The sequence below is a fragment of the Peromyscus eremicus genome, chromosome 9 (genome assembly GCF_949786415.1).
Source record: "Peromyscus eremicus chromosome 9, PerEre_H2_v1, whole genome shotgun sequence".
Lineage (NCBI taxonomy): Eukaryota > Metazoa > Chordata > Mammalia > Rodentia > Cricetidae > Peromyscus > Peromyscus eremicus.
The window spans coordinates 85022110-85045389 of record NC_081425.1 but is presented as its reverse complement, the minus strand read 5'-3'; the positions used below and the strand labels follow the sequence as shown (position 1 = coordinate 85045389).

Here is a 23280-nt window from a genome sequence, read left to right as displayed (position 1 = left end):
GTCTATGGGAAGGGAGATAGGAAAGCAGTATTAAGTCCAAGAAGCCCCAAAGCAGGCAGTAGGTGCCCAACTGGGAATCACCGACCCAAGTCATTCTGTAAGAGCAAGGCCCTGGGACATGTGACATCAGCCTTGAAGAGTCTCCACACTGACGAGAGAGCTTGGCAGCCTCTGCTCCGTGTACTAAAAAGTGAGAGGTGGATAATGAAAGAACAGACTCTGTTCAGAATGGGGGAGAGCAGACTTTACTGGTCTGAGAGTACCACTGGTACCCCCAGACCCTGCGACTCTGTTTGTAAGGGTACAGGAGAATGAGAGTGAAGGGTCTGAGAAGCAGTGGTTTTTTGGAGTGGAGAGTAGGGAGTGGGGAGGGCCTGGCTTCACCTGGGCAGGGCAAGAGAGAAACCAGACTGCCTGCTTTTTGCTGCCTCCTGGCTTCAAGGTATGTGGGAGGGGTTCTGGATCCCGTGGACAACAGGTTTCCTAAAGCCTTGGGCCTGTCTTATGGCCCTGATTTGGGGGCTGGGGATTTCCCTTATCCCGTATTGTCCCATCTACAGTTCTTCACCAGCTACGTCAGAGTAGTCTGCCTGTGTCACAGGGGCCAAGAGGGCACGGCCTTGTCCTCCCTGTCAGAGGCCAGGTAGCTCCCTGTTTCTGGAGATGAGGATCCCCGATGCAATTGTCTGCTGTGTGTCTGTGTGTGGAGACACTCTTAGGAAGAGAAAGTTGAGTTTAAGAAAATTGCCATCCTATGTTGACGATATGAGAAATGGAGGGAAAACAGATTTCTGAAGAGAATGCCTTAAATTTTGTTTATTTATCAAGACATTTATGTAGCCTACATAGGCTGATCTCAGACTCTCTATGAATCCCATTGTGATCCTTGTATCTCCTCTTCCTGAGAACTAGGATTGCCGACATGAGATAACACACTCTTCCTGGCAAAGCTTTTAGTTCATTGGGGTGCACCAGGCACGCAGTGAAGTGCCTGTCATAGTGACTTTGATCTGTGCACATGTCCAGGTAGCCACGGCCCGGTGAGGACCCAGAACTTCCTGTGTCTCTCCTGCCTGGCGCTTCCTGTCTGTCCTAGCACAGATACAGGCTTGGTCCCAACATCTCAGACTGCCAGGGACAGTTGGCTGTATAGGCCACGTGCAGATCCATCTGTGAGTGTTTCTCTGCAGCAAGTATGCCAGAGTACAGCCTCTAAGCTAGGCTCAGCACTTGGAAAGCGGTACACAGAAAAGTCCCGGGATGAACATGGCCAGTGTAGACGAAGGTTTCTCTACAATGCTGATATTTAAGTGAGGCCAGAGAAAAGGGAAGAGGAAGCCAGTGGAACAGAAACTGGCACAACAAGCACCTGGAGAAAAGAGCGACACATGCACGGGGCTGGTACATGCATTTGGAAGGAAGGAGCAGCTCACAGTGGGGTGGGAGGTGACAGGCAGAGACCAGCTGGGCTGGCTCTTAGAATGACAGTGATATTCTAAGGAGTTGGGCTGCTGGGAGGGGCCTGGAGGTGACAGTGAAGGTCCTATTAGGGCCACTAGACCATAAGTCTCAGCTCGGTGGCTGAGGCTCTTCCCGCCCCCCCCCCCCCCCCCCCCCCCCCCCCCGCCCCTCGGCCACCGCTGCACTCACCAGAAATGCTGTAGGTCTGGCGATGAGGTAGTGGTGGCACTGAGCAAGGATCCGCTGGGCTGCAGGAAAGCAGCCAAACCTTTGCCAACTTCTTGGCCTCCTTTGTTCTGGCATGGGTGTTTGGTGCCTCATGCCCATCCAGTAACCCAGTGCCACCAGCCCTGTCTCTCTCTGTTCAGACTATGTATGACCTTTGGGTTGCCTTGATGTGGCTTAATTGGTAGGGACTGTGGTGGGGGTGGGTCCATCCTCCGACTTGACAGCAGAGCATGGGCAGGGATCCGACTCGCTGGGGCTTACTTCCCTTGGGTAGTGACGGTGAGCAGAGCATGGGCAGGGATCCGACTCGCTGGGGCTTACTTCCCTTGGGTAGTGACGGTGAAGATCCTTGCGTCTCCTGTACCTTCGGGGGACTTAATGGCGTAACTCATGCCAGGTGCTCAGCTCAGGCAGCTGTTCCTCTTGTCAGTTTGATACACGGTACAGTGTACATAGAGACTCTTCCTTCCTGCACAAACCCATTCTCAGTTGGCAGCCTCATCCGGGTCCTCTGGAGATTGCAAGTCAAAGCCAGCGCTAGAAGGCCAGGTGACAAAGTTCAGATGTTCTACCCCAAATCCTCCAAACGAGAATGACTCCCAGATTGGCAAGAGCGACCATGGCCTCCAGCATGGGTTTTGCTGCTGCCTTGGAGATGTGTGCTCTAGGAGGAGCAACAGGCATGAAGGCCCAATAGGAGCCTGAAGCAGTCCTGGGACCCAGAGCCGGGAAGTGACTTTTCTGGGCCTTGAAGCTCTCTGGTAACTATGCTCTGGACTCAGGTCTCCCTGAGCCTGCTGAGGTTGCTAGGGCCATATAGTCACTGTTTAAATGGGTTTGCAGGACCCTTTTGTATGGACGGACACATTTTTTAGCAAGCAGAACTCTGTTGGTGGGCATTCAGATACGTTTCTTCGTGGTGTTAACAACCCAGGACCGATCCCCTTCGGGTCTAGCTGTGCAACATTCTCTTCTAGTTACATTCCTGGAAGTGAGACAGCTAAGACCAAGGACTGTGCCTTTAAGATCCCAGTGTGCCCATTATTCTGGAAAGGCTTACTGCTCCCCAAATGGGCCCAGAACAGAATCAGTATTTGTCAAGGAGCCTGAGTTCCTCAGGTCAAAACAGCTTCTAAGCCTGGCTAGACCGTGGGCCTGCCTGGGTGTGCTCAGCCCTCTTCAGAGCAGGTTCTTTTTGGGTGACTGAAAGCCAGGACCTTTGGGGTCCATGGGGCTGACCCTGGTATAGTATGTATGTACTTAGTATGTACTGGGAGAATATTAGAAAGGAAACACACCACACACACACACACACACACACACACACACACACACACACACACACACACACGGAAGAGAGTGTCATTAGGAGCCCTGTTCAAAAGTTCCTTTCAGATGGTTTCTAGTGTTCCAGCTGCACAGCCCTGCAGACAGATGTATCCCAAGTAAGGGAATGGGGTACACACTTTATTCTGGCTCCAGTTCCTTTGTAACTTAACACCACCCCAAAATCATCAGACTTGTGTAACTGGTCACAGACTCAAAACCACGTGCAATCTGAATGTACATATGAAATGGCCAGTGTTCTTACCACAGAGTTGCACATACTGTGCAATACCCACTTCCAGTCTTAGGTCATGTGACAGCAGGGCAGCGCCGTGGAGGCCCTGTGTCTGGGATTCTCCATTTAACTTCTGCTCTTCCTCTCCATATTTGATCTGTACACCACATCCAGACAGATCTTTGGCTATCTCAGGTCCAGACCCACACTAACCTGAGTTGGGGGCAAGGGTATCATGGTGGAGTTGAAGACTCACATGTGGCAGAGGTTGTGATCTTGGCAATGCCGGGGGCACAGGAGAAGGGAAACTCAGCCTTGAGAGGAAAGCCTCCAGCTCCTCAGCAGGCCCCCTCCTCCAGGAAGAGGCTCAGAAATCTGTCCACTTTACTGTCCCTGTGGCCTGGAGTATGAAATAAAACATGGCGGCCGGGCGGTGGTGGCGCATGCCTTTAATCCCAGCACTCGGGAGGCAGAGCCAGGCGGATCTCTGTGAGTTCGAGGCCAGCCTGGACTACCAAGTGAGTTCCAGGAAAGGCGCAAAACTACACAGAGAAACCCTGTCTCGAAAAACCAAAAAAAAAAAAAAAAAAAAAAAAATGGCAGTTGCACATTGAAAACTTGGGGGTGCCTTCCCTGCTCAGAGTAACTGCTGTTCTCACACCGGTCTGGTCTGACTTGATCGTTTCATTTAGTGGTTTATGACAATGTTTGGCTTTGCACTCCCAGCGGGCCTGGAGCTGCCATTCTTTCAGCCTCTGAGTTACAACTTGACCACACAGCTGCCATGACAGGCTTAGCGGCCCAGACAGGGCAACAGCTGGACCCAGGAAAAGCCATGAGCTGTCCCCACCCAGTGGGGCCTGCGTCTAAGGGGAAATACCTGACATTCCAAACATTCCCTATGCCCTTAGACAAATGTCAGCCAATCAGGGTCCTGAACTCTGGATATCCTCTCACCCCAACCTCTGCTATGATAAAAACCCCACCTTGCCTGGGCTCTGGGCTCTCTGCTCTCATGGCTGTGTCGGGCAGAGAGACCAAGCTCGGGGCTTGAAAAATAAAGGCTCTTTGCTTTTACATACAGGATTAGGTCTCTGTGGTGGTCTTTTGGAGATCTGGGCATAATAGGCATGCACCACTGAGCCTAGCCCTAGCCCGAAATATTTATACCTTTCTCATTCAAATGACTGAGTTACTTCACAGCACCACCCAGAAACCGCTTGTGGGGCCCTTCTTCTAAGGGTAGGTTTTTTATTTGTTTGTTTGTTTTGTTATTGTTGTTGGTTTTTGTTTGTCCTTTTTTTTAATGGGCTGGGAGACAGTGGGGAGTGATTATTTTAGTCATTTTTAAGTTTACAGTTCAGTCATAACCTTTACCACGGTGGGACATTTCCACAATTCTTCAGCTCACCAAACAGAAGCTTTTCTCCCGTTATACACTTTCCCACTTTTAAAATCCAGTTTTTCTGTCTACAAATCACCCATCCTTGGGTATGTGGCTTATTTCACGTATAATGATTTCCAGTTTCATTCATGTTTTAGTTTGTATAAGAATTCCATTCCTTTTTAAAGATGAATAATGGTCCACTGTCTTTACATGCCACATTCTTATCTATTCATCTGAATACGCCAGCCTGCTTCTTGCTGCCTGGTTCTTGGGATGAGGGCTGCTACAACACTGGTGTGGCATTGCCAGTGGGGACCCTTTCTTTCATCTCCCCTGGATACTCAGTAGGATTACTGAGGCATGCGCAACTCTCAAACTTCTGGAAAAACTGCTACTTTGTTTTCCCCGAGTGGCTGTAACATTTGACGCTATCACAGCAGTGTACAAGGGCTGTAACTTCTGGACGTCCTGGCCAACTCTTGCTATGTTCCATTTGTTTCCGTTCTAGGCATACAGGTGGGTATGAGCTGATCGCTCCCTGTGGCTCTGGATTGTATTTCTCTAATGACTGGTGAGGCTTAAGCATCTTTTTGTGCTCCCCTATCCTCTTCTCTGGAAAAAAAAAAAAATGTCTACTTAAGTCCTCATCTGTGTGTGTCCGTGGGGCTTTTGCTGTTGCTGAGTTCCGGGAGGTCTTTGTGCGCCCTGGATAATAGTGCTTTATCGGACTGGGGCTGGCTGGTGCTCTCTGTTCTGTGGGTTTGTCACTCACTGCACTTGGATTTTGTTTCTGGAAACAGTGTCTTGCAAAGCAGCCCTGGACCTCCCCATAGGCCAGGCTGGCCTCACACACTGCTCTCCTGTTTCTGCCTCGAGGGTGCTGAGATGGCAAGTGTCCTTTTTTCTTTTATTTCCTGTCATGTTGGCATGATGTCTGAGAAAAGTCACCAACTCTAATGTCATGAAGATTTCTGCCATGTTTTCATCTGAGAGTTTTCTAATTTTATGACTTGCTCTTATGTCTCTGATCTGTTCTGAATTAGTCGCTGTGTGTGTGTGTGTGTGGTATACTCATGTATGCACGTTCATGTGTGTGCATATGGGTGTGGCTGTGCATGCACACGGCCAGAGGTCAGTATGAGGTGTCTTCTTAATTCTCCATCTCACTTTATTTATTTATTTATTTATTTACATTGCCTAAGCTACTTCAGACTCACAGAGATCTGCCTGCCCTCTACCTCCTGAGTGCTAGGATTAAAGGCATGTACCACCACACCTGACTCCACTTTAATTTTTGAGCTAGGGTCTCTTATTGAACCTTGAGCTCCTGATTCAGCTGGGCTGGTTGGCCATCAAGTCCTAGGAACCCTCCTATTTCTGCCTTCCCAGCAGTGAGATCACATGCACGTACTGCCACATCTGGTGCGCTCTCTGTCTGTCTGTCTGACTATTTGTGTGTGTGTGTGTGTGTGTGTGTGTGTGTGTGTGTGTTATGTACACGTTGTTTTCATGGTCACCAAATGAGGACAATACTCTTTACCTTTTCCCCTTGAAACAAGCGAACCGAAGCTAGGCTGGTGGCCAGCAAATTCCAGCAATCCTCCTGTCTCCACACTCCACAGCCCTGGGGTTACTGCAGACTGGAGTTCAGCTCCTCCTGGCTGTGGACAGCAAGCACTTCACTCATTGGAACCATCTCCCCAACCCCCCCCACCCCCCCCACCTGGCTTTCACGTCGGTTCTGGGGATCTGAACTCGGGTCCTCAGGCTCGCACGGCAAACACTTGCCTAACTGAACCATCTCCCCAGCTTCTTGGATTGATTTTTGTCTGGGACACAAGCAAAGGTCCAAGTTCACACTCTAGCGTGTGACTTGCTTCCCGTGCGCCGTTGGTTAAGAAGACCTTCGTTTCCTCTTTGAATGATTTGGGCGCTGGTTGAGAGCCGGTTGGGCCCTCCATGCGAGGGCTCCCTTCTGCTTGACTGCACTGGTCCACATGTCTGTGCTTCTGACAGGGCAGCAGTTTGGGTGACTACGGATTTGCGGTGGTTTAAAATCCAGAACTGTGAGTCTTCTAGCTTTGCTAGTCTTCCTCGGGTTTTGGTTTGGTGTTTTTGTTATTGTTGTTTTTCCGTTTGGACGCCCTTGATTGATTCCATACCATTTCTGAAATGCATTTCCCCTTTTTTCTTTCCTCGAATTCTTGTATCTATCCTGCGTGCATGTGCCACTGTGTTTTCGTGAAGGTTGGAGGACAAGTTGTGGGAATCACTCCTCTGTTCTCAACATAGAGGTTCTGGGCTCAAACTCAGGTTGTCGGGTTTGGTAGCAAGCACCTTTTCCTGTTGACATCTCACTGACGTCCAACATTAGTTTTTCTGCTGCAAAAAAGAAATACCATTGAAACCCTGGTAGAAATCTACCCATTACATTGGTGCTACTGTATCTTGACAACAGTAATTCTTAGAACCTATGAACGTGGGATATTTTTCTATTTTAATACCATTTTTTTTTGTCTTTTCAGCAACATTTTATAGTCTTCAATAACCAATGTGATGGTTAATCTTGATTTTTTAACCTGCCAGGATTCAGAATCTTCTAGAGTCCACACTTCTGGTTGTGTTAGTGTGGGCATTTCCAGAAATTTGATGGGGAGGCAGGAGCACCCACCTACCCTGAATGTGAGTGGGGCTATGTCACAAGCTGAGGCCCTAGACTGAATAAGAAAAAGTGAGCAGAGGCCAGCATTCATCTCTCTCTGCTGCCTGAGTGCAAAGGTGATGTGACCAGCCACTTCACAGGCCTGCCTCCATTCCTTCCCCTCTGTGATAGATTGTATCCTTTCATGCCCTGAGCCAAAGCAAAACCTTTCTTCTTTAGGCTGCTATTGTCCGGTAGTTTGTTACAGCAACAGTAAAGTAACTAATAACTAATGTAGTATTTCTTAATTTAATCCCAATCTTTTGTTCTCTCTCTCTCTCTCTCTCTCTCTCTCTCTCTCTCTCTCTCTCTCTCTCTCTCTCTCTCCCCCCTCTCTCCCTTCCTCCCTCCTTCCCTTCCTCCCTCCCTCTCTCTTCTCCTCCCTCCCCCACTCTGTGCACACCCCCATGAACACACACAGGGAGGCCAGAGGAGGCTATCAGGTGCCCTGCTCCATTACCCTTTCCTTCCTCTGCCTTATTCCTTTGAGACAGGGTTTCTTGATGAACCTAGACCTAGGCTTGAGGAGCCCAAGCCCCAGTGATCCTCCTGTCTCTGCCCACCGTGGTGGTGTGGTGGGGGGGTTACTTGTGCAAGCACAGACATGTCTAGCTTTTTGGTTTTTTTTTTTTTTTTTTTTACATGGGTGCTAGGATCTGAACTCAGTTCTCTCTCTAGCCCTTATTTTATTCTTTTTTATGCCGTTACACATGTAAGCTCCTCCTTCATTTCTCAGACTGTCACTACTGTATAGAAATGCAACTGATTTTATATAACTATTAAATTTAATACCTATAGTAATCTCTGTCTGTCTGTCTGTCTGTCTGTCTCTCTCTCTCTGTAATTCTTTTGGAAAGAACTTGCACTAGTGTGTTGATCCCGTTCTTAGCTGAAAAGCTTTCTTGCTGTCAGCATTGAACGCGGCGCTGAGGCTTATCGATTTTGCTGTTGCTCTTCAAGCCAGCTTTTATTTATCTTCATCAGCTTCCTCCATTGTTTTTCTTTATCTCTGCTCTCATCGCCACGGTTTCCTTCCCTCTGCTGGCCTTGGTTTAGTTTGTTCTGTTTTCTAGTTGCTCACAGGATAAAGATCTTCCCTCTGTTTGAGGGTAGCAGATGCAGCTCAGCACGCGCTGATAACATGGCTTTCACCACGTTGCGTAAGCTGTGGTGTTGCGTAAGCTGTGGTGGTCCGTGGTGGTTCTTTTCTATCTGGCTCACATGTTTCTAATTTCCTCTGTGATTTCTTCTCTGACACACTGGGCTTTTAGAAGTGTTAATCTCATATTTTTGTGAGTTTTTCTTCTGTTTATTGACTTCTAGTTCCGTTCCACTGCTGTGCGAATGCGTTCCTGGTATGTTTTCTGTCTTTAAAAATGTACAAGCTGTCCTAGAGGTTGGCTTGTGTACACTTGAGGGAAAAAAAATGTGTTTGTTGTTCAGTTGAATGCTTTGTATACATTTGTTATGTCCAATTGGCTTGTGGAGTTTTTCTCCCTTCTATCACCTTAGTAATCTATCATCATGGAACCCCGAACATTGAAGTCTTCAGTTATTGTACAACTATTTTCTCTTCAAATCTATTAGTTTGTGCTTCATAAATTCTAGAGCTTTCATGCATATATGAATTGCATGCTTTAAAATTCATACAGGCTACAAGCTCCTGTGGTTTTCTTCCTCTATTATGACTACACTTTTTGGATCCATCCATGCTGAGCTGAGATGCTGCGGTTCATTCACTGCTCTGTTGGGGTTCTCCTCCCTCCTTTTCCCCCTTCCCTCCTTCCTTCATCTCCTTCTCGCTCTCTTTTCTACATAGAAAAGGTTCTATGTAGCCCACGCTGGTCTTAAAGTTGTGTCCTCCGGCCTCAGACTCCCAGGTGCTGTTAATCCAAGCACGCTCCACCATGCCCGGATGTGTCCATTTCTTCGTGTGGCTCTTCTACACTACTTCTGCAGTCTGTACGGCCATCACTCACTGCACAGTGGAGTCTGTTATCTTTCAGTGGGACTTCCCTGGTGGCGTGGGCTGTGCCACTTATCCTTAAATGCTTAAGATCCAGACATGTGTATCTTCTTCATAAGTGTCTCTTTATGTCTTGGACTCATTTGGCAATCAGGACATTTGTTGCTGATGGCCTTAGGAGTATATGATGTGTATGTTTTATGTGACGGTTCATTACAAGTCCACCCAGTGGGCTTATTCTTTCATTCTCTTGACAGTATCTTAGTAGATATTTTTTATGTTGATGAGATCTAGTTCATCACTTTTGTTTTTGTTTGTTTGTTTGTTTGTTTTAGTGTGTGCCTTTGGCATCCTATCTTAGGAAATCTTTGTCAGGCCCACACAGTGAGCTTTCCTGTGGTGCTCTGGGATTTTTTTTTTTTTACAGCTTCGTGTTTTACTCTTGGGTTTGTGATCCATTAACTTTTAAGACACGCCCAAGTCCAGCTTCACTTGTTCGTGTGCAGTGGTCCTGGCAGACCGTTTCTCTCCATTTCCCGGCTTTGTTTCTTAGACAAGGATCAGCTGATCTGTTTACGTGACTGTTTCTGGGTTCTGCTCTGTTCTGCTGACGGTCACGTGTTCCGCTGGCCGGGCCACACTGTCTCAGTTACTGTGCTTCCCAGCAAGGCTGGACTTCGGGTGTGCCAGCCCTCCTACTCGTCTGCTCCCTTTGACCCTTGTGTTGGCCGTCTGAGGCCTTCTGCCTCTGCATATAGACACTGCATGTCAATACTCACAAATCTTGCTTGGGTATTTATTGGGATTGCATTGCATTGATTTGTAAATCAAAATGTAAAGAAAACTGACAACATTGAAATCTCCCTACCCACAAATTCAGAATGTCTCTCCACGTAGCTGGTTTTTCTCTGATATCTTTCGTTAGAGTTTGGTAGCTAGCCTTTGCAAATGTGTTTTAGATTTGGTCCTTTTTATTTGGTACATTGCGTTAAATAGCGTCGTGTTTTCCTTCCAGGTACCCCATGCTTGTTGTAGCATGAATCTTAGAGAGTCTTATTAATAAAATCAAACCCGAGGCCAGTTATTGGGGTGAACTGAAAGATCAGAGAGACAGAACAAGCCACAGCTATCTCACCTTGCCAGTTCCTCAGCTGGTCCTGTTTCCTCAGACTGGAAGCCTCTGAGTCCTCATCCAGAATGAATCTCAGCTGAACTGTCTTGCTCCAAAGCCTGAAAGCTTAACCAGCCAAATGCTTCTAGTTTCTGGTCCCCACGCCTTATAAACCTTTCTGCTTTCTACCACCACTCCCCGGGATTAAAGGCTGCTTTCTGGGATTAAAGGCATGAGTCACCATGCCTGGCTGTTTCCAATGCGGCCTTGAACTCACAGAGATCCAGAGGGATTTCTGTCTCTGGAATGCTAGGATTAAAGGCGTGTGCTAACATTTTCTAGCCTAAGTATCTTGTGGCTTTTCTGTTCTCTGACCCCAGATAAGTTTATTAAGGTACACAATATTTTGGGGAACACAATACCACCACACTCGTTGCTGGCATTCTGGAGAGTGATGATGCTTGCGTCTCACCCTGTGTTACCCTGTGACAAGCAGTCCCAGGAACTTTTTTGACCAGTTCTTTCAGATTTTCTACATAGATGAGCACATCGGCCAGGAAGAGTTCACGTCTTTTTTCCCAGTCGGAATAACTTCCTCCTCTTGACTGTTGAGGTATCTGTAATGGCCAGTGTGATGTTAGAATTAGAGAGGGTGTCTTTGCCTTGCTCCTGATTTTGGAGGGAATGCTTTTGAGTTCTTCACCACCAACCCTGGAGTTCACTATAGGAGCTTTATAGATAATCGGTCTCATGTTGCACAATGGAAAGGCACTTTTTAAAAACTTTGCCAAATGCCTTTTCTGTATATCTTGTTTCCACATCTCCTGTAATAATTATCTTTGTTTCTTCCTTCATTTGTTTTATTTTTCTTTTTTCCCCCTCTCTTGTTTTTTCCAGACAGGGTTTCTCTTTTTAACAACTCTGGCTATCTTGAAACTCAATTTGTAGACCAGGCTGGCCTTGAATTCACAGAGATCCATCTGCCTCTGCCTCCCATGAGCTGGGATTAACGGTGTGTGCCACCACCCCTGGCTTCACCAACTGATTTTCTCTTTCTTTTCTTTCAGTGTTCTATCGCTATTTAAATGGTGTTTCAGAACAAAAAATAAAGTCACATAGTTACTTATATATTTTAAATCTTGTACAAGGCATAAGAAACAATTACCAACAGAAAAAAAATTTTTTTTCCTATACCCCTAAATAGATTGCCTACAAATACCTGCAAACGTCAACCTTTGTGGTACTCATGTTATTGTATACTTGAAATGACAATTTACAGAGATGGAAAATTAAGTTGTTTTTTTTTTTTTTTTTTAGTTAGAGTGATAATGACTTGCTAAAGATAGGGAGGAAATGGAGTCCTTTTTCTCTCAGGCGGCTGCTCCAGGGCTCTGCTTCCCTTCTGCCCTCGCTCTGTGGCACTGCTGTGCTCTTCTCCAGGGTGCTCACTGTGTGCTCTCTCTTCTGTACCACCGAGGTTCCTGGCGTCCTTTCCAGAGTCCACTCTTCACTGGACTCTGCAGTGCTCAGCTTCGCATCTCGCTTTGCTTGGGACCACTTGGATTCCGCCTCTCCCGCCGCCCTCAGCCCTGCAGTGACTTCAGATCCCCCGACAGAGCGGGCCCTTTCCTTTTCAGACTGGGATGATGGCTTCTGGACTTGCTCTCAGAACTCTTTCGTTTTAGAAACCTTCATTTTTTTTCCCTGGCTTTCTCCTCTGTCACCGTGACTGCTAGTTCTTCATGAAGTGCCGAGATTTGTCCTCTTACAGTCTCTGCTGAATGATTTTCTTCCTCTTCTCCTTCTCTTCTCTTTTCTTTGCTATTCTCGCTGCTGCTTCCTGAAGTCTTAGCAAAGGAAGAGGGGATCTGTTTTTCCCAGAAGCTTCTGGTTCTGTTGGGTCCCAGCAACGTTAAGAATTGAATTCCAGGCTCTTCTTTACCGTCCCTTGCAACATATTCCTGTGATGGATCTTTTGTGGTCAAGTTTCTCCATAGTACATTTCGTTCAGTGCAAACCCATTGTTTCTCACCTCCGATATTAGCTCCAAGGGCTACATCGACGGCCCTGAGATCTCAGTAGGAACTGAATTGGTTCCAGGAAGGCCAAACAAGGGGCAGTCTCCATCTGTGCTGACATGACCCCACTTGTGACATTTAATACACTTTACATTTTGAACCCGAATACCAAAGGGCTGATCTTTGATGTTCATGTCATCTTGGACATATTTTTCTCTTGGAGATCTTTTCTGCCACTCACATTTGTGATCGGTCTCTCCTTCCATTTCTTCTCTTTGTTTTCTTCTTTAATTCCTGCTGAGGCCTCATACATGACACTCAGGCCATTTACGTGCTCATCTCCCACAAGCAATCTGTCATCCCGTGACTCCTGTCATCCCGTGACTGACTCTCGTGACTGATTCTTGTCATACTGTGACTCTTGTTCTTTAAGGTACCGCTGCATTAATTTTTCTTGTTTCTTTTTGTCATGTGATGTCTTCTGTTCTGCCAGCCCTACCTTCTTGATGTTGGATTTGGATACAGGGTAAAAGTCCTTTTTACACATGAAATGGATGAATGATTTCCCCATTTTGGAATCCAAGGTAGGGAAGCCAGCTTATAGGTCTGTGAGGGATGTAAACACACCCAGGGCACCATGAACTGCTTTTCAAATGTGCAATGTTTCAAATGGTGAACACCCTGGGGCCAACCCCACTTGAATGTGGTGTATAAGTCTTTTTGTATGTAACTGGATTCATAACACTGTAAAAATGTTTTAGATTTATTTATTTGTTTTTGCGTGTATATGCGTGTGTACATGACAGAATGTCGTGGCATATGTGTGGAGGTCAGAGGTCAGCTTGTGGGAGATGGTTCTCTCCTTCTACAATGTGGTTTCCAGGAATTGAATCCAAGTTGTCATTCCTGACAGCAAGTACACTTATCCTCTGAACCATTTTGCTGGCACAAAATAATCTAGATTCAAGTTACTAATACTTAGCTGAGGGATTTTTCTTGCCTGTCCCCGGCAGCTGTATTGACCCACTGTAAGGCCCACACCAGCATATTTAATCATCATTCTTCATAAGAGATACTGATCTGTAGTTCTCTTTCTTTGGTGCTTTGTCTGGTTTGGGTATTAGTGTGATGCTGGCCTTGCAGAATGGGTGAAGAAGTATTCTTCTGACTAGGACTGGAGAAAATCAGTATATTCTCATCCTTAAGTCTTTGCGAGAACTTCCTGAGAATCCATCACTCTGGGCTTGCTACTTCGTTTTGGAATGTTGTTATTTATTACTTATGGTTATTTATTATTTATTATGTATATTGGCTTACTCTGGTGTCTTGTTTCTTCTCATAAGGTGTGCATTTTGGCACATTGTATCTTTCAAGCAACTGACCTTTTTTTTTTTTTTTTTTTTTTGGTTTTTCGAGACAGAGTCTCTCTGTGTAGCTTTGGAGCCTATCCTGGAACTCACTCTGTAGACCAGGCTGGCCTTGAACTCACAGAGATCCGCCTTCTTCTGCCTCCCAAGTGCTGGGATTAAAGGCATGCGCCACCACCGCCCGGCTCTGACCCATTTTTTTTTTTTCCATCTAGCTATCCTGCTTAGGCTCTACTTATCCCACGTTAGCTTGATGGTCTAAGCTCCTAGGTTCCCATTCTTTCGCCTCTGCCCCTTTTCACTTCTCTCTCCACATTTTCATGTAGAGATTTCTCTTCACCTAATCTTCAACTTCGTCGATTCCCTCCTGTTACATCTAATCAAAACCTGTTTATCTCTAGTATTGTACTTTTTCTTGCATTTTTGTTTTTAAAGAAGATCGAGCATTTCAAATTTCTATTAATTTATTAGTGGGGGGGGGTATGCACATGCCACTGTGTCGATGCGGAGGTCATAGACAACTTTGGGGAGTTGGACCTCTCCTTCCATACGTTTGAGGCAGGGTCTCTCTTGTTTCTGCCTTTCTGTGTACTCGAGGCCAGCTGACTCCACAGTCTTCACAGCGATTCTCCTGTCTCCATCTGTCATGTCACTGCAGGAGTGCTGGGATTACAGATGTGTGCCACTGTGTCCGGCTTTTCTTTACATGGGTCCTGGTAACTAAACTCAAGTCCCCAGGCTTGTAGCGTAAGTGCTTTCACCCACAGAGACCTCTCCCCAGCCCACTGATAACTTGTTGTTCAAATCTTAGACAGTCTTTTAATAAAAAAACAAAAACAAAAAACACCTCAGGGTGAAAGCTCAAAGATCAGAGAAGCAGAACAGCCAGCCACTAGTTGTTACTTCTATGAAATCCCCAGTCTAAAGAGCGTGAGTTCCTGTTTCCTCATGCCTCATATACCTTTTTCTGCCCAGCCATGTCACTTCCTGGGATTAAAGGTGTGTTTGCTACCATGGCCTGGCTCTGTTTCCAGTGTGGCCTTGAGCTCACAGAGATCCAGATCTCTGCCTCTGAGTGATAGGATGAACGGTGTGTGCCACCACTGCCTGACCTCTATGTCTAATCTAGTGGCTGGCTCTTTCCTATGATCCTCAGGCAAGTTTATTAGGGTACACACTATATCACCACAATAACTTCCTTGAAATTCTGTTCAACATGTCCACTTGTCAAGGAAATCCTTTCTAATGGCTGTTACCTTGACCCGTGTAATGTCCTTGTTGGATGGCTCCAACACCACTGGGTCTGCTTCTGTTGCATGCTTTCTCTCTTTGTGAGGAGTGTTGTTACTTTGTGTGTTCCCCAGTTGTTAGGGAATAATGACTCGCGTGTAACAGGCTAATGGCGACTGGGGTAAATGGTGTCTTCTTACAAAGGATGGAACTAGTTCATCCACGGGAGAGCTGAGCATTGGGCCATTGCTACCCTGTGCCGATGTGGGGCCTGGAGCTCAGGAGTGAGAGGGTGGTGGTGTGGGGGTGTGGGGGTGTGGGGGTGTGGGGGGGACTCTTGGCAGAGTACCTACTTCAGACACAGTGTTCAGAAGTGCCACTTTCTTCTCCCTTAGGTGAAGACCCCTCTGTCCCCTGCCTCTGCTTCCAGGACAGGCCCTCGTTACCTGATACGGGACTGATAAAGCTGGGGGGATTTGTTACGATCTGCACCTAGGCCGTGCTGAAAATGGGGGGGGTTCCTTTCAGCTTCAATGTAGACAAGAGGTTGTTGGGCGTTTTCAGACGGTCTTGCCACTGGGAGTTCGGTAGCAAACCTAGGCTCTTTTCAACCTCTGCACCAAGCGTGTGGGGCCCTGGTGAGAGAGGACCCATCAAAAGTCACTGGTACGTACATACAAATGACATTCTATGGACTGAGCAGGTTGTGTTTATGTACACACATACATCTACATGTCACAACCATTGAAGAAAAAGAGGCACGACTTTGAAAGAGAGCAAGGTGGGGTACCCAGGGGGAATTGGAGGGAGGAAAGGAAGGGAAAAAATGATTTAATTATAATCTCATATTTTTTAAGCCATTGGCACTTCTCTGTTAACTCTACTACTCTACAAGGTGATCTTGGGAAGTGTGGCTTCGACCCAGTGTCCTGGTGCATCCCAGGATCCCCGGGGCTATAAACTCCACAGTCTTCACCCCTCACCTTCACTGACCTTTCCCTTTGTTTACTTTGCACCTCTCCATCTGGAGAGCATTTTTTCCTCCTTCTGTGTATTCCTGTAATGAAAATGCAATGTCCTGCCTGAAGTAGCGAGAGCAGCCCCCTTTCTGCCAGGCTGGAAAGCCTTGGGCTACTACATGTCCAGCCTCCAAGTTCCGGCGGATATCACATAGAAGTTGGCCAGAGACACGCACCCCCCCACCCCCGCCCCACTCCCCCCCAACCCCCCACCCCCCGCCCCACAGCCTGTGGAGGGCCCCCTTCTTCCCAACCCCAGTTCTGAATTACCATCTCTGTAATGAAATTCCTACCCCAGGTTCTAGCTCCCCAGGGTAACGCCTATCACATGTAAAACACCTTGCCCAAGTGAGGCAGGTCCTTCGGTGTGCCAGCATGACCACCGAGCTCCAGGCTGCGTCTGCGTGTACTATGAAGTTTAGAGTGTTGAAGCCATTTTTCCTGTTCTAGGAAAAGAGAGTCTTCCCACTCCTGTCCGTGGATAAAGAGGAAGCATGTGGCCCGTCCTTAGAGGCTGGAAGAGGGGACGTGTGAGTCCACGTGGAGCCCTGGCACGGGCTGTGCTGGGCCAGTCGTGGCACCCCTGCGGCCGTGCTGTGGCCAGCGCTGCCTCCATGGGCCAGGATGAGTACAGCTTTGTGGTGGTGGGTGCAGGCTCTGCTGGCTGTGTGCTCGCCAACCGGCTCACCGAGGACCCGAACCACCGGGTGCTGCTGCTAGAGGCAGGTCCTAAGGACGTGGTGATGGGGAGCAAGCGTCTCCAGTGGAAGATCCACATGCCTGCTGCCCTTGTAGCCAACCTGTGTGATGACAAGTACAACTGGTACTACCACACTGAGGCACAGCCAGGCCTGGACGGCCGTGTATTGTACTGGCCACGAGGCCGGGTCTGGGGGGGATCCTCGTCCCTCAACGCCATGGTCTACATCCGTGGACATGCCGAGGACTACAACCGCTGGCACTCCCAAGGTGCTGAGGGCTGGGACTATGCGCACTGCCTGCCCTACTTCCGCAAGGCACAGAGACATGAGCTGGGACCCAACAGGTACCGCGGTGGTGATGGCCCACTGCACGTGTCTCGGGGCAAGACCAACCACCCCCTTCACCAGGCCTTCCTGCAGGCCGCACATCAGGCTGGCTACCCCTTCACCGAAGACATGAATGGCTTCCAGCAGGAGGGCTTTGGCTGGATGGACATGACCGTCCACCAAGGTACTGATTAATTATCTCCTTCTAGTGATAGTCATTTCTCCTGACCCCATCATGGTCACTAAGTGCCAAAATAAGGCTGGTGTTAGGTAAGAGGGAAATTCTAGACTCACCTAGCCGTCACAAGACATGGATGGCCCGACTACTTGGGCATTCGCTGAGCCTCGAGACCATGTGGTACAGCAGAGGCGAATGCAGAATCTCCAAGGTCCTGCCTAGCCTGATGGGGCAGCCAAGCCCTACAGCCACAGATCTAGGAAGCTGAGAAGTGTAGGGATTTCAGTCCGTGGTGCCTATGGCCAGGATGAACCCAGTGGCCTGGCTGGGGGCAGGAGAGGCCTTGGAAGAGTGAAGAAAAACAGCTCTGTGTCATGAATAACCCATGGTCTTCTAGAGACTTGCGGATGAGCAAGTTGAGGCAGAAAGAGATGGCACAAGGCTACGTATCTTGTGTTAGCCATCACCCCTTCTTGGAGGGGATGCATGTAGACCCAGCGCGGGTATACGGGGCCTTGACCACAACAGGACAAGCATGTCCTGGGGCTCTCAGCAGCCTGGACTGCAGGCTAGGGTATACCTTGAAGACAGGTCTTGAATAGCCCAGGGCGGGATAGAGTTGCTTTCTCCAGCATGTTCCTCCTGCCCAGGAATGAGGGAGAGAGCAGCGGGCCACACATGATCTTGCTCCATCCTGCAGGGAAGCGCTGGAGCTCAGCCTGTGCCTACTTGCACCCGGCACTGAGCCGCCCCAACCTCAGGGCCGAGGTCCAGACCCTTGTGAGCAGAGTGCTGTTTGAGGGCACACGTGCAGTGGGTGTGGAGTACTTCAAGAATGGCCAGAGCCACAAGGTGAGCTGACTCCTGGGGGAGGTGCGGGAACTTAAGAGGGCGGGAAGGGGTAGGCAGTGACCTGACCTTCAGGGTGTCCTCCCCAGCCACATGCTCTTGTCCCTATGCTGAGTTAACAGCTGGTAGTGGTGGCGGGATTGTCCCTGGGGTCTCACAAGACATAGAGGTTGGAAGCCCCCAACCCCTGGCACCTGCAGACTCCATGGTACCCTGATGTGAATGCCTCCATGGGCCTCTTGCCTGCCACATCTACCCCCAAGGAGTCCCCTAGTACCTTCTAATGTGGTTCCGGATTCCTGGCCTGTCAGAAACCATTAGGTTGATCCTAGAAGTTTAAAAACCCACAAATGTAATCATACTATATATACGTGGTGCTTCAGAGACAGCCTTGCTCCCCTCCCCCATATTCGTAGGCTTGCTTCAAATCACTCTAGTGTCTGCTATCATTGATCGCCTTGGAGCTCTACCGTCCCTGTCCCTGTTACTGTTACGGCTGTTACTGAAAGTCACACATGGTGACTCCAGTGTACAGATGCCTTTTAAGTAGCCAACCAGTAAGCTCCCACCTCTTGACTCTAGGGCCTGGGAGCAGACTCTCCACGTGGTGTAATTTCCCACGGCCACGCTCCCGTGATGGGGCTGTAACCGGGTACCTCCCCGTGAGGCCGCAGTAGGTCAGCTGGCTTTTCGAGGAGTGTGACTGGGGGTCCCCTGCCTCTTCCAGGCCTATGCCAGCAAGGAGGTGATCCTGAGTGGGGGTGCCATCAACTCTCCACAGCTGCTCATGCTCTCTGGTGTTGGAAATGCAGACGACCTCCAGAAACTGGGCATCCCTGTGGTGTGCCACCTGCCTGGTGAGCTCCCTTCCCGACTGCTGCCCAGAGGACGGGCTCCGGAGAGCCCAGCAGCTTATTGCTTGGAGTGGGGAGGTGGCGTCTCTTCAAAGTGTCACATCTGTCCTTCTCACACGTCTGAGGGCCGCTGGGCCTCACTGGGCACTCCTATTACCAGACCCTGGCTCCTCATGCTATTTCCCTTCGTCCCTCCCTCCTCAGGCAGCCTCTGCACCTTTTAGGAGTGCATCCTGTAACAGCAGGGTCCGTGGTGTGAAAGGTCTCTCCCCAAGATTTGCGAGCCGCTCTAAGCACACATAAGGCCAGCTCAGGGCTCCGGACCCACTGTCCATGAAAAGACCCGGGCTTCATCTTTTCAACTGTCTGTGATGTCCCCAAGGGCTTAGCTTTCTTGCCTCGTCCTCCATGTCCGAGGGGCTGGCCTTTCACTGAGGGCTTTCCTTGAGAGGCCTGCGGGAGTGGTCTATGTCTCGACCGCCCAGTGTGCCCTTGAGATTGAATGAGCTTAAGCAGTGTCTGCACAGCATGCTGGGACTGCTTCCTCCTTCCAGAGACTGGGGGCTGACAACTGTCAATCTGGCCAACCATCAGTGACAAATCACCACTCTGTACCTGCTGTAATTGCGGGGGCCCGTCCTTGGAGGGCGCTGCTGAGAAGGGCTGGCCAAAGGGCACCTGAGTGGCTGCTGAAGAGGGAGTGACAGGGGAGGTGGCCTTAGCAACATTTGAGAGAGGGCCAGACTTGACTCAGAGAATCGAAGCAGTGACTCAGGCAGACAACTTGTAAGCTGGGGCCAGGGCAGGCAGGAACTGGCTTAAAAGATAAATGGACTGGAGAGACATTTCCAAAACCAAGGGTTTTGTCCCTGTGTAAGCCACTTTTCCTAACCATTCCTTCCCGTGTCAGGAGTTGGGCAGAACCTGCAGGACCACCTGGAGATCTACATTCAGCAGGCATGCACGCACCCCATCACCCTCCACACGGCCCAGAAGCCTCTGCGGAAGCTCTGCATCGGTTTGGAGTGGTTGTGGAGGTTCACAGGTGGGCCTGTCTCCCGGTGAACTTGGTGGCATTAACAGGTGGGCCTACCTCCTGGTGAACTTGGTGGCTATGGTCTGTGGGCGTCATGGTTTTCTTCCAGAAGAGCCGAGATGAGCTTCCGGTTGCTAGGTATGAAGTTGGATGGCAGTCGCCAGAGCCCATTTTCCTGTGTGCAAGGCAAGGACACAAAGGTCCTGCCTGGCAGGCAGGTAGCCTTTGCAGACCTGAAGCCCCTCACTTGGCATGTAGCTGGCATTTAAAGTTGTAATGCTGGGTATGGCCTCCTGGAGAAAGAAAATAATTATGGACAGACCTTGAACCCAAGCCCCAAGCCCAAGAAGAGGAGGGACTCTGGGAACAGCTGGCCCACCTGCCATACCCTGACTGACTCTTCTGCCTTGTCCCCATGTGATCCTCAGGGGATGGAGCCACATCCCATCTTGAAACAGGAGGGTTCATCCGCAGCCGGCCTGGGGTCCCCCACCCGGACATCCAGTTCCACTTCCTGCCCTCCCAAGTGATTGACCACGGGCGGAAACCCACCCAGCAGGATGCTTACCAGGTACGCAGACAGCCATGGCCAGATGCCCTGCCTTCCTGCTTCTGTGTTAGAATAGACTTTCATGGTGTTATCTGTCCCACTGTGAAGACCTTCATCTGGTACTCTGCTCCCCAGTGGCTATTGTCTGACCGGAAGAGGAAGGGGGGCCCAAACCTTACCCCAGGGAGAGAGCCCAGGAGTCAGTCTGCAGGATGTATAGAGGGCAGGATCCACACCAGTGAGAACAGGCAAAACTACCTCAGCCCCAGGATCATCCCCTGAAAGTTTCAGACAAAGAAATAAAGGCCAGACAGGGGGTGGGGTGGTTGGAAGAGGGTCAGGTACTCAACTTTGTATGCTCCACATTGAGTGCTGAGTCCCCACCCACAGGGAACCTGGGCCTTCTCTAAGCTTCTGAGTGGTAGTTAATGGAGATTACTGTGAACTGTTTCCTCTGAACCTTCCCTAGGTACATGTGGGAACCATGAGGGCCACCAGTGTGGGCTGGCTCAAACTGAGAAGTGCCAACCCTCGGGACCACCCTATCATTCACCCCAACTACTTGTCAACAGGTAACTCAGAAGCCGTTGTGTCCCCTGGGCCTGGTTTATCCCCAATCCTTACTGCGGATCCCCTTTCCTAACACCGGGGTTACTCTCGGTTCTGGGTCACACAAGGTAGCCTGGAGCCTCACTGTGCACAGCAGGACAGAGGTGTAGTTTTCAGACCCATCTGCAGTAGGTACAGATGCCAGGCCCGTGCACACGACCTGCCCGGCCTTCTCCACCCGTACTTTTAGCATTGAGAGCATCATGCTGCATTCCCAGGCCCGCCTCTTTGCATACAGCAGCACAGATACTCACCTCTCACGGGGAAGGTTTTACCCTGGCGGCATGGGGGCTTGACAGCCACATGGTCCAGAGCAGATTGCACATCTTTACCCCTGGTTGGCAGAGAAAGCAGACCTCAGACACAAACGTGGACCTCCTGGCACTGTAACTGCTTCTGGGCAGGAGACAAGCACTTGCGGCTTGATTCTCCACGTCCCTGTCTTTGTCCCCCAGTTCCACTTGACCAGCAGGATAAAAGAAGGAGAACTCACTGATCTCTCCTCCACAGAAACCGATGTCCAGGACTTCCGTCAGTGCGTGAGGCTGAGCAGAGAGATTTTTGCACAAGAAGCCTTGGCTCCCTTCCGGGGCAAAGAGCTGCAGCCTGGATGCCATGTCCAGTCAGATAAAGAGATAGACGCCTTTGTGCGGGCGAAAGCAGACAGTGCTTACCACCCATCCTGCACCTGTAAGATGGGCCAGCCCTCTGACCCCACTGCCGTGGTCGACCTGCAAACCAGGGTCCTCGGGGTAGAAAACCTCAGAGTCATCGATGCCTCCATCATGCCCAGTGTGGTCAGTGGCAACCTGAATGCTCCCACAATAATGATTGCAGAGAAAGCAGCTGACATTATTAAGGGGTATCCTGCACTCTGGGACAAGGATGTTCCTGTCTACAAGCCGCAGACTCTGGCCACCCAGCGTTAAGGCAGCCACTGCCTGAGAATCATAGACGAACTCACGTCAGGAGATCCAAGTCATACAGCCCTGCCCCCAGATAGTTCCTGAAACTGTGTAGTACCTTGGGACCCAGATATCCCTACTCATGGCTAAGACCTTCATGGTATCTGAAGAAATAAGGCCATGGTAGTAAGTGAGGCAAGGCCCTTTTCCCAGTGTCTTGAGGACCCTCGGAGGAAGGCTAGCCTGCACGCTGGTCCTCCTCCCGACCTCCTGGGGTTAAAAGGTCGGGAGGTTAACTCTTGCGTGATTTTCTCACAAGCCCTCCAGCCATCTCCAGTCCAGTGTTCTGCTGCCAGGAGTGCAATGATCCCTTCCCTGGCCTCCCACCTAAGGCCACTTCTGCAAAGGCAGGGTACTTGAACTGGACTGGGTTCTCCAAGGACGCTTTAGCTGAGGCCAAGAGCCAGGGCCAGTACCTGAGCTCATGTCCACGATGAGAGGAAAGGCAGCCAGCTGGAGGGTGCTGGCCGTCCCTTCTCCTGCCTTGACTCAAATCTGAAGAGTGGGGTGCAGGGATGGGGGCTCAAGTGACCACACAACTCACCTGCCCTGTCCTGACTGCCCGGACAAGAAAACGAAGACCAGTTTTTCTAAGATGTCCAAAGCCACCACCTATAACAGGGAAGAAAAGAATCACTGCATAGAAACCTGCATTGCGAGGCCCAGAATAGAGGGGGATATCAGAATCCCAGGCTCCACGAGGGTTGACGGGGAGTGGCAGGAGCTGCCGCCGTCTGGACGTCTGAGAAAGGCCTTTCAGAAAGGTTGAAGTAAACCAACGCATTTCTTTCAAAAACCAGGTTGCTTTTGTTTCGTCTTACCTGTGCCTTGTCTTCTTTTTTTTTTTTTTTTTCCACCCTGTTCCAAAAGAAAACCCTAGGTCTGCCAAGAGCTTCTCACGGAGCAGGTGCCGCGCGGCCGTCATCCGTGGCGTCCTCAGCAGTGAGGGTGCCACCCCTGGGAGGGCCGTGTTCTGCTCTCGTGCACAGCCGTGATAAGAGAAGATTGAACTCCGTCGAGCTCCTCAGTTACAGCCAGGCCTTTCTCTCCCTGTGGCAGGCCACGGCAGGCTCCACATGTTGGTATGACGTAGCCACACAAGGAAACGTGTCTCTGAAGATGAAAAGCGAAGGTTACATGCCCAGAACTCAAAGACGTCAAG

The 23280-nt window shown here is 49.6% G+C and overlaps 1 protein-coding gene and 1 pseudogene across 2 annotated transcripts in view; one reads left to right on the top strand and one right to left on the bottom strand.

Moving 5' to 3' along the window:
- The window catches only part of Chdh (choline dehydrogenase), a 31453-nt gene extending 8496 nt beyond the window's left edge, over window positions 1-22957 (top strand). For both annotated transcript variants that reach the window (XM_059273960.1, XM_059273961.1), the window contains exons 2-8: window positions 16500-17261; window positions 17956-18107; window positions 18832-18961; window positions 19869-20003; window positions 20423-20565; window positions 21014-21116; window positions 21664-22957. In XM_059273960.1, coding sequence (XP_059129943.1) covers window positions 16544-17261; window positions 17956-18107; window positions 18832-18961; window positions 19869-20003; window positions 20423-20565; window positions 21014-21116; window positions 21664-22082 — 1800 coding nt within the window. In that variant the 5' untranslated portion in view covers window positions 16500-16543 and the 3' untranslated portion in view covers window positions 22083-22957. The remainder of the gene's footprint in view (window positions 1-16499; window positions 17262-17955; window positions 18108-18831; window positions 18962-19868; window positions 20004-20422; window positions 20566-21013; window positions 21117-21663) is intronic.
- Window positions 12156-13004, bottom strand: LOC131919072 (corepressor interacting with RBPJ 1-like; annotated as a pseudogene).
- Window positions 22958-23280: the final 323 nt, after the last annotated feature.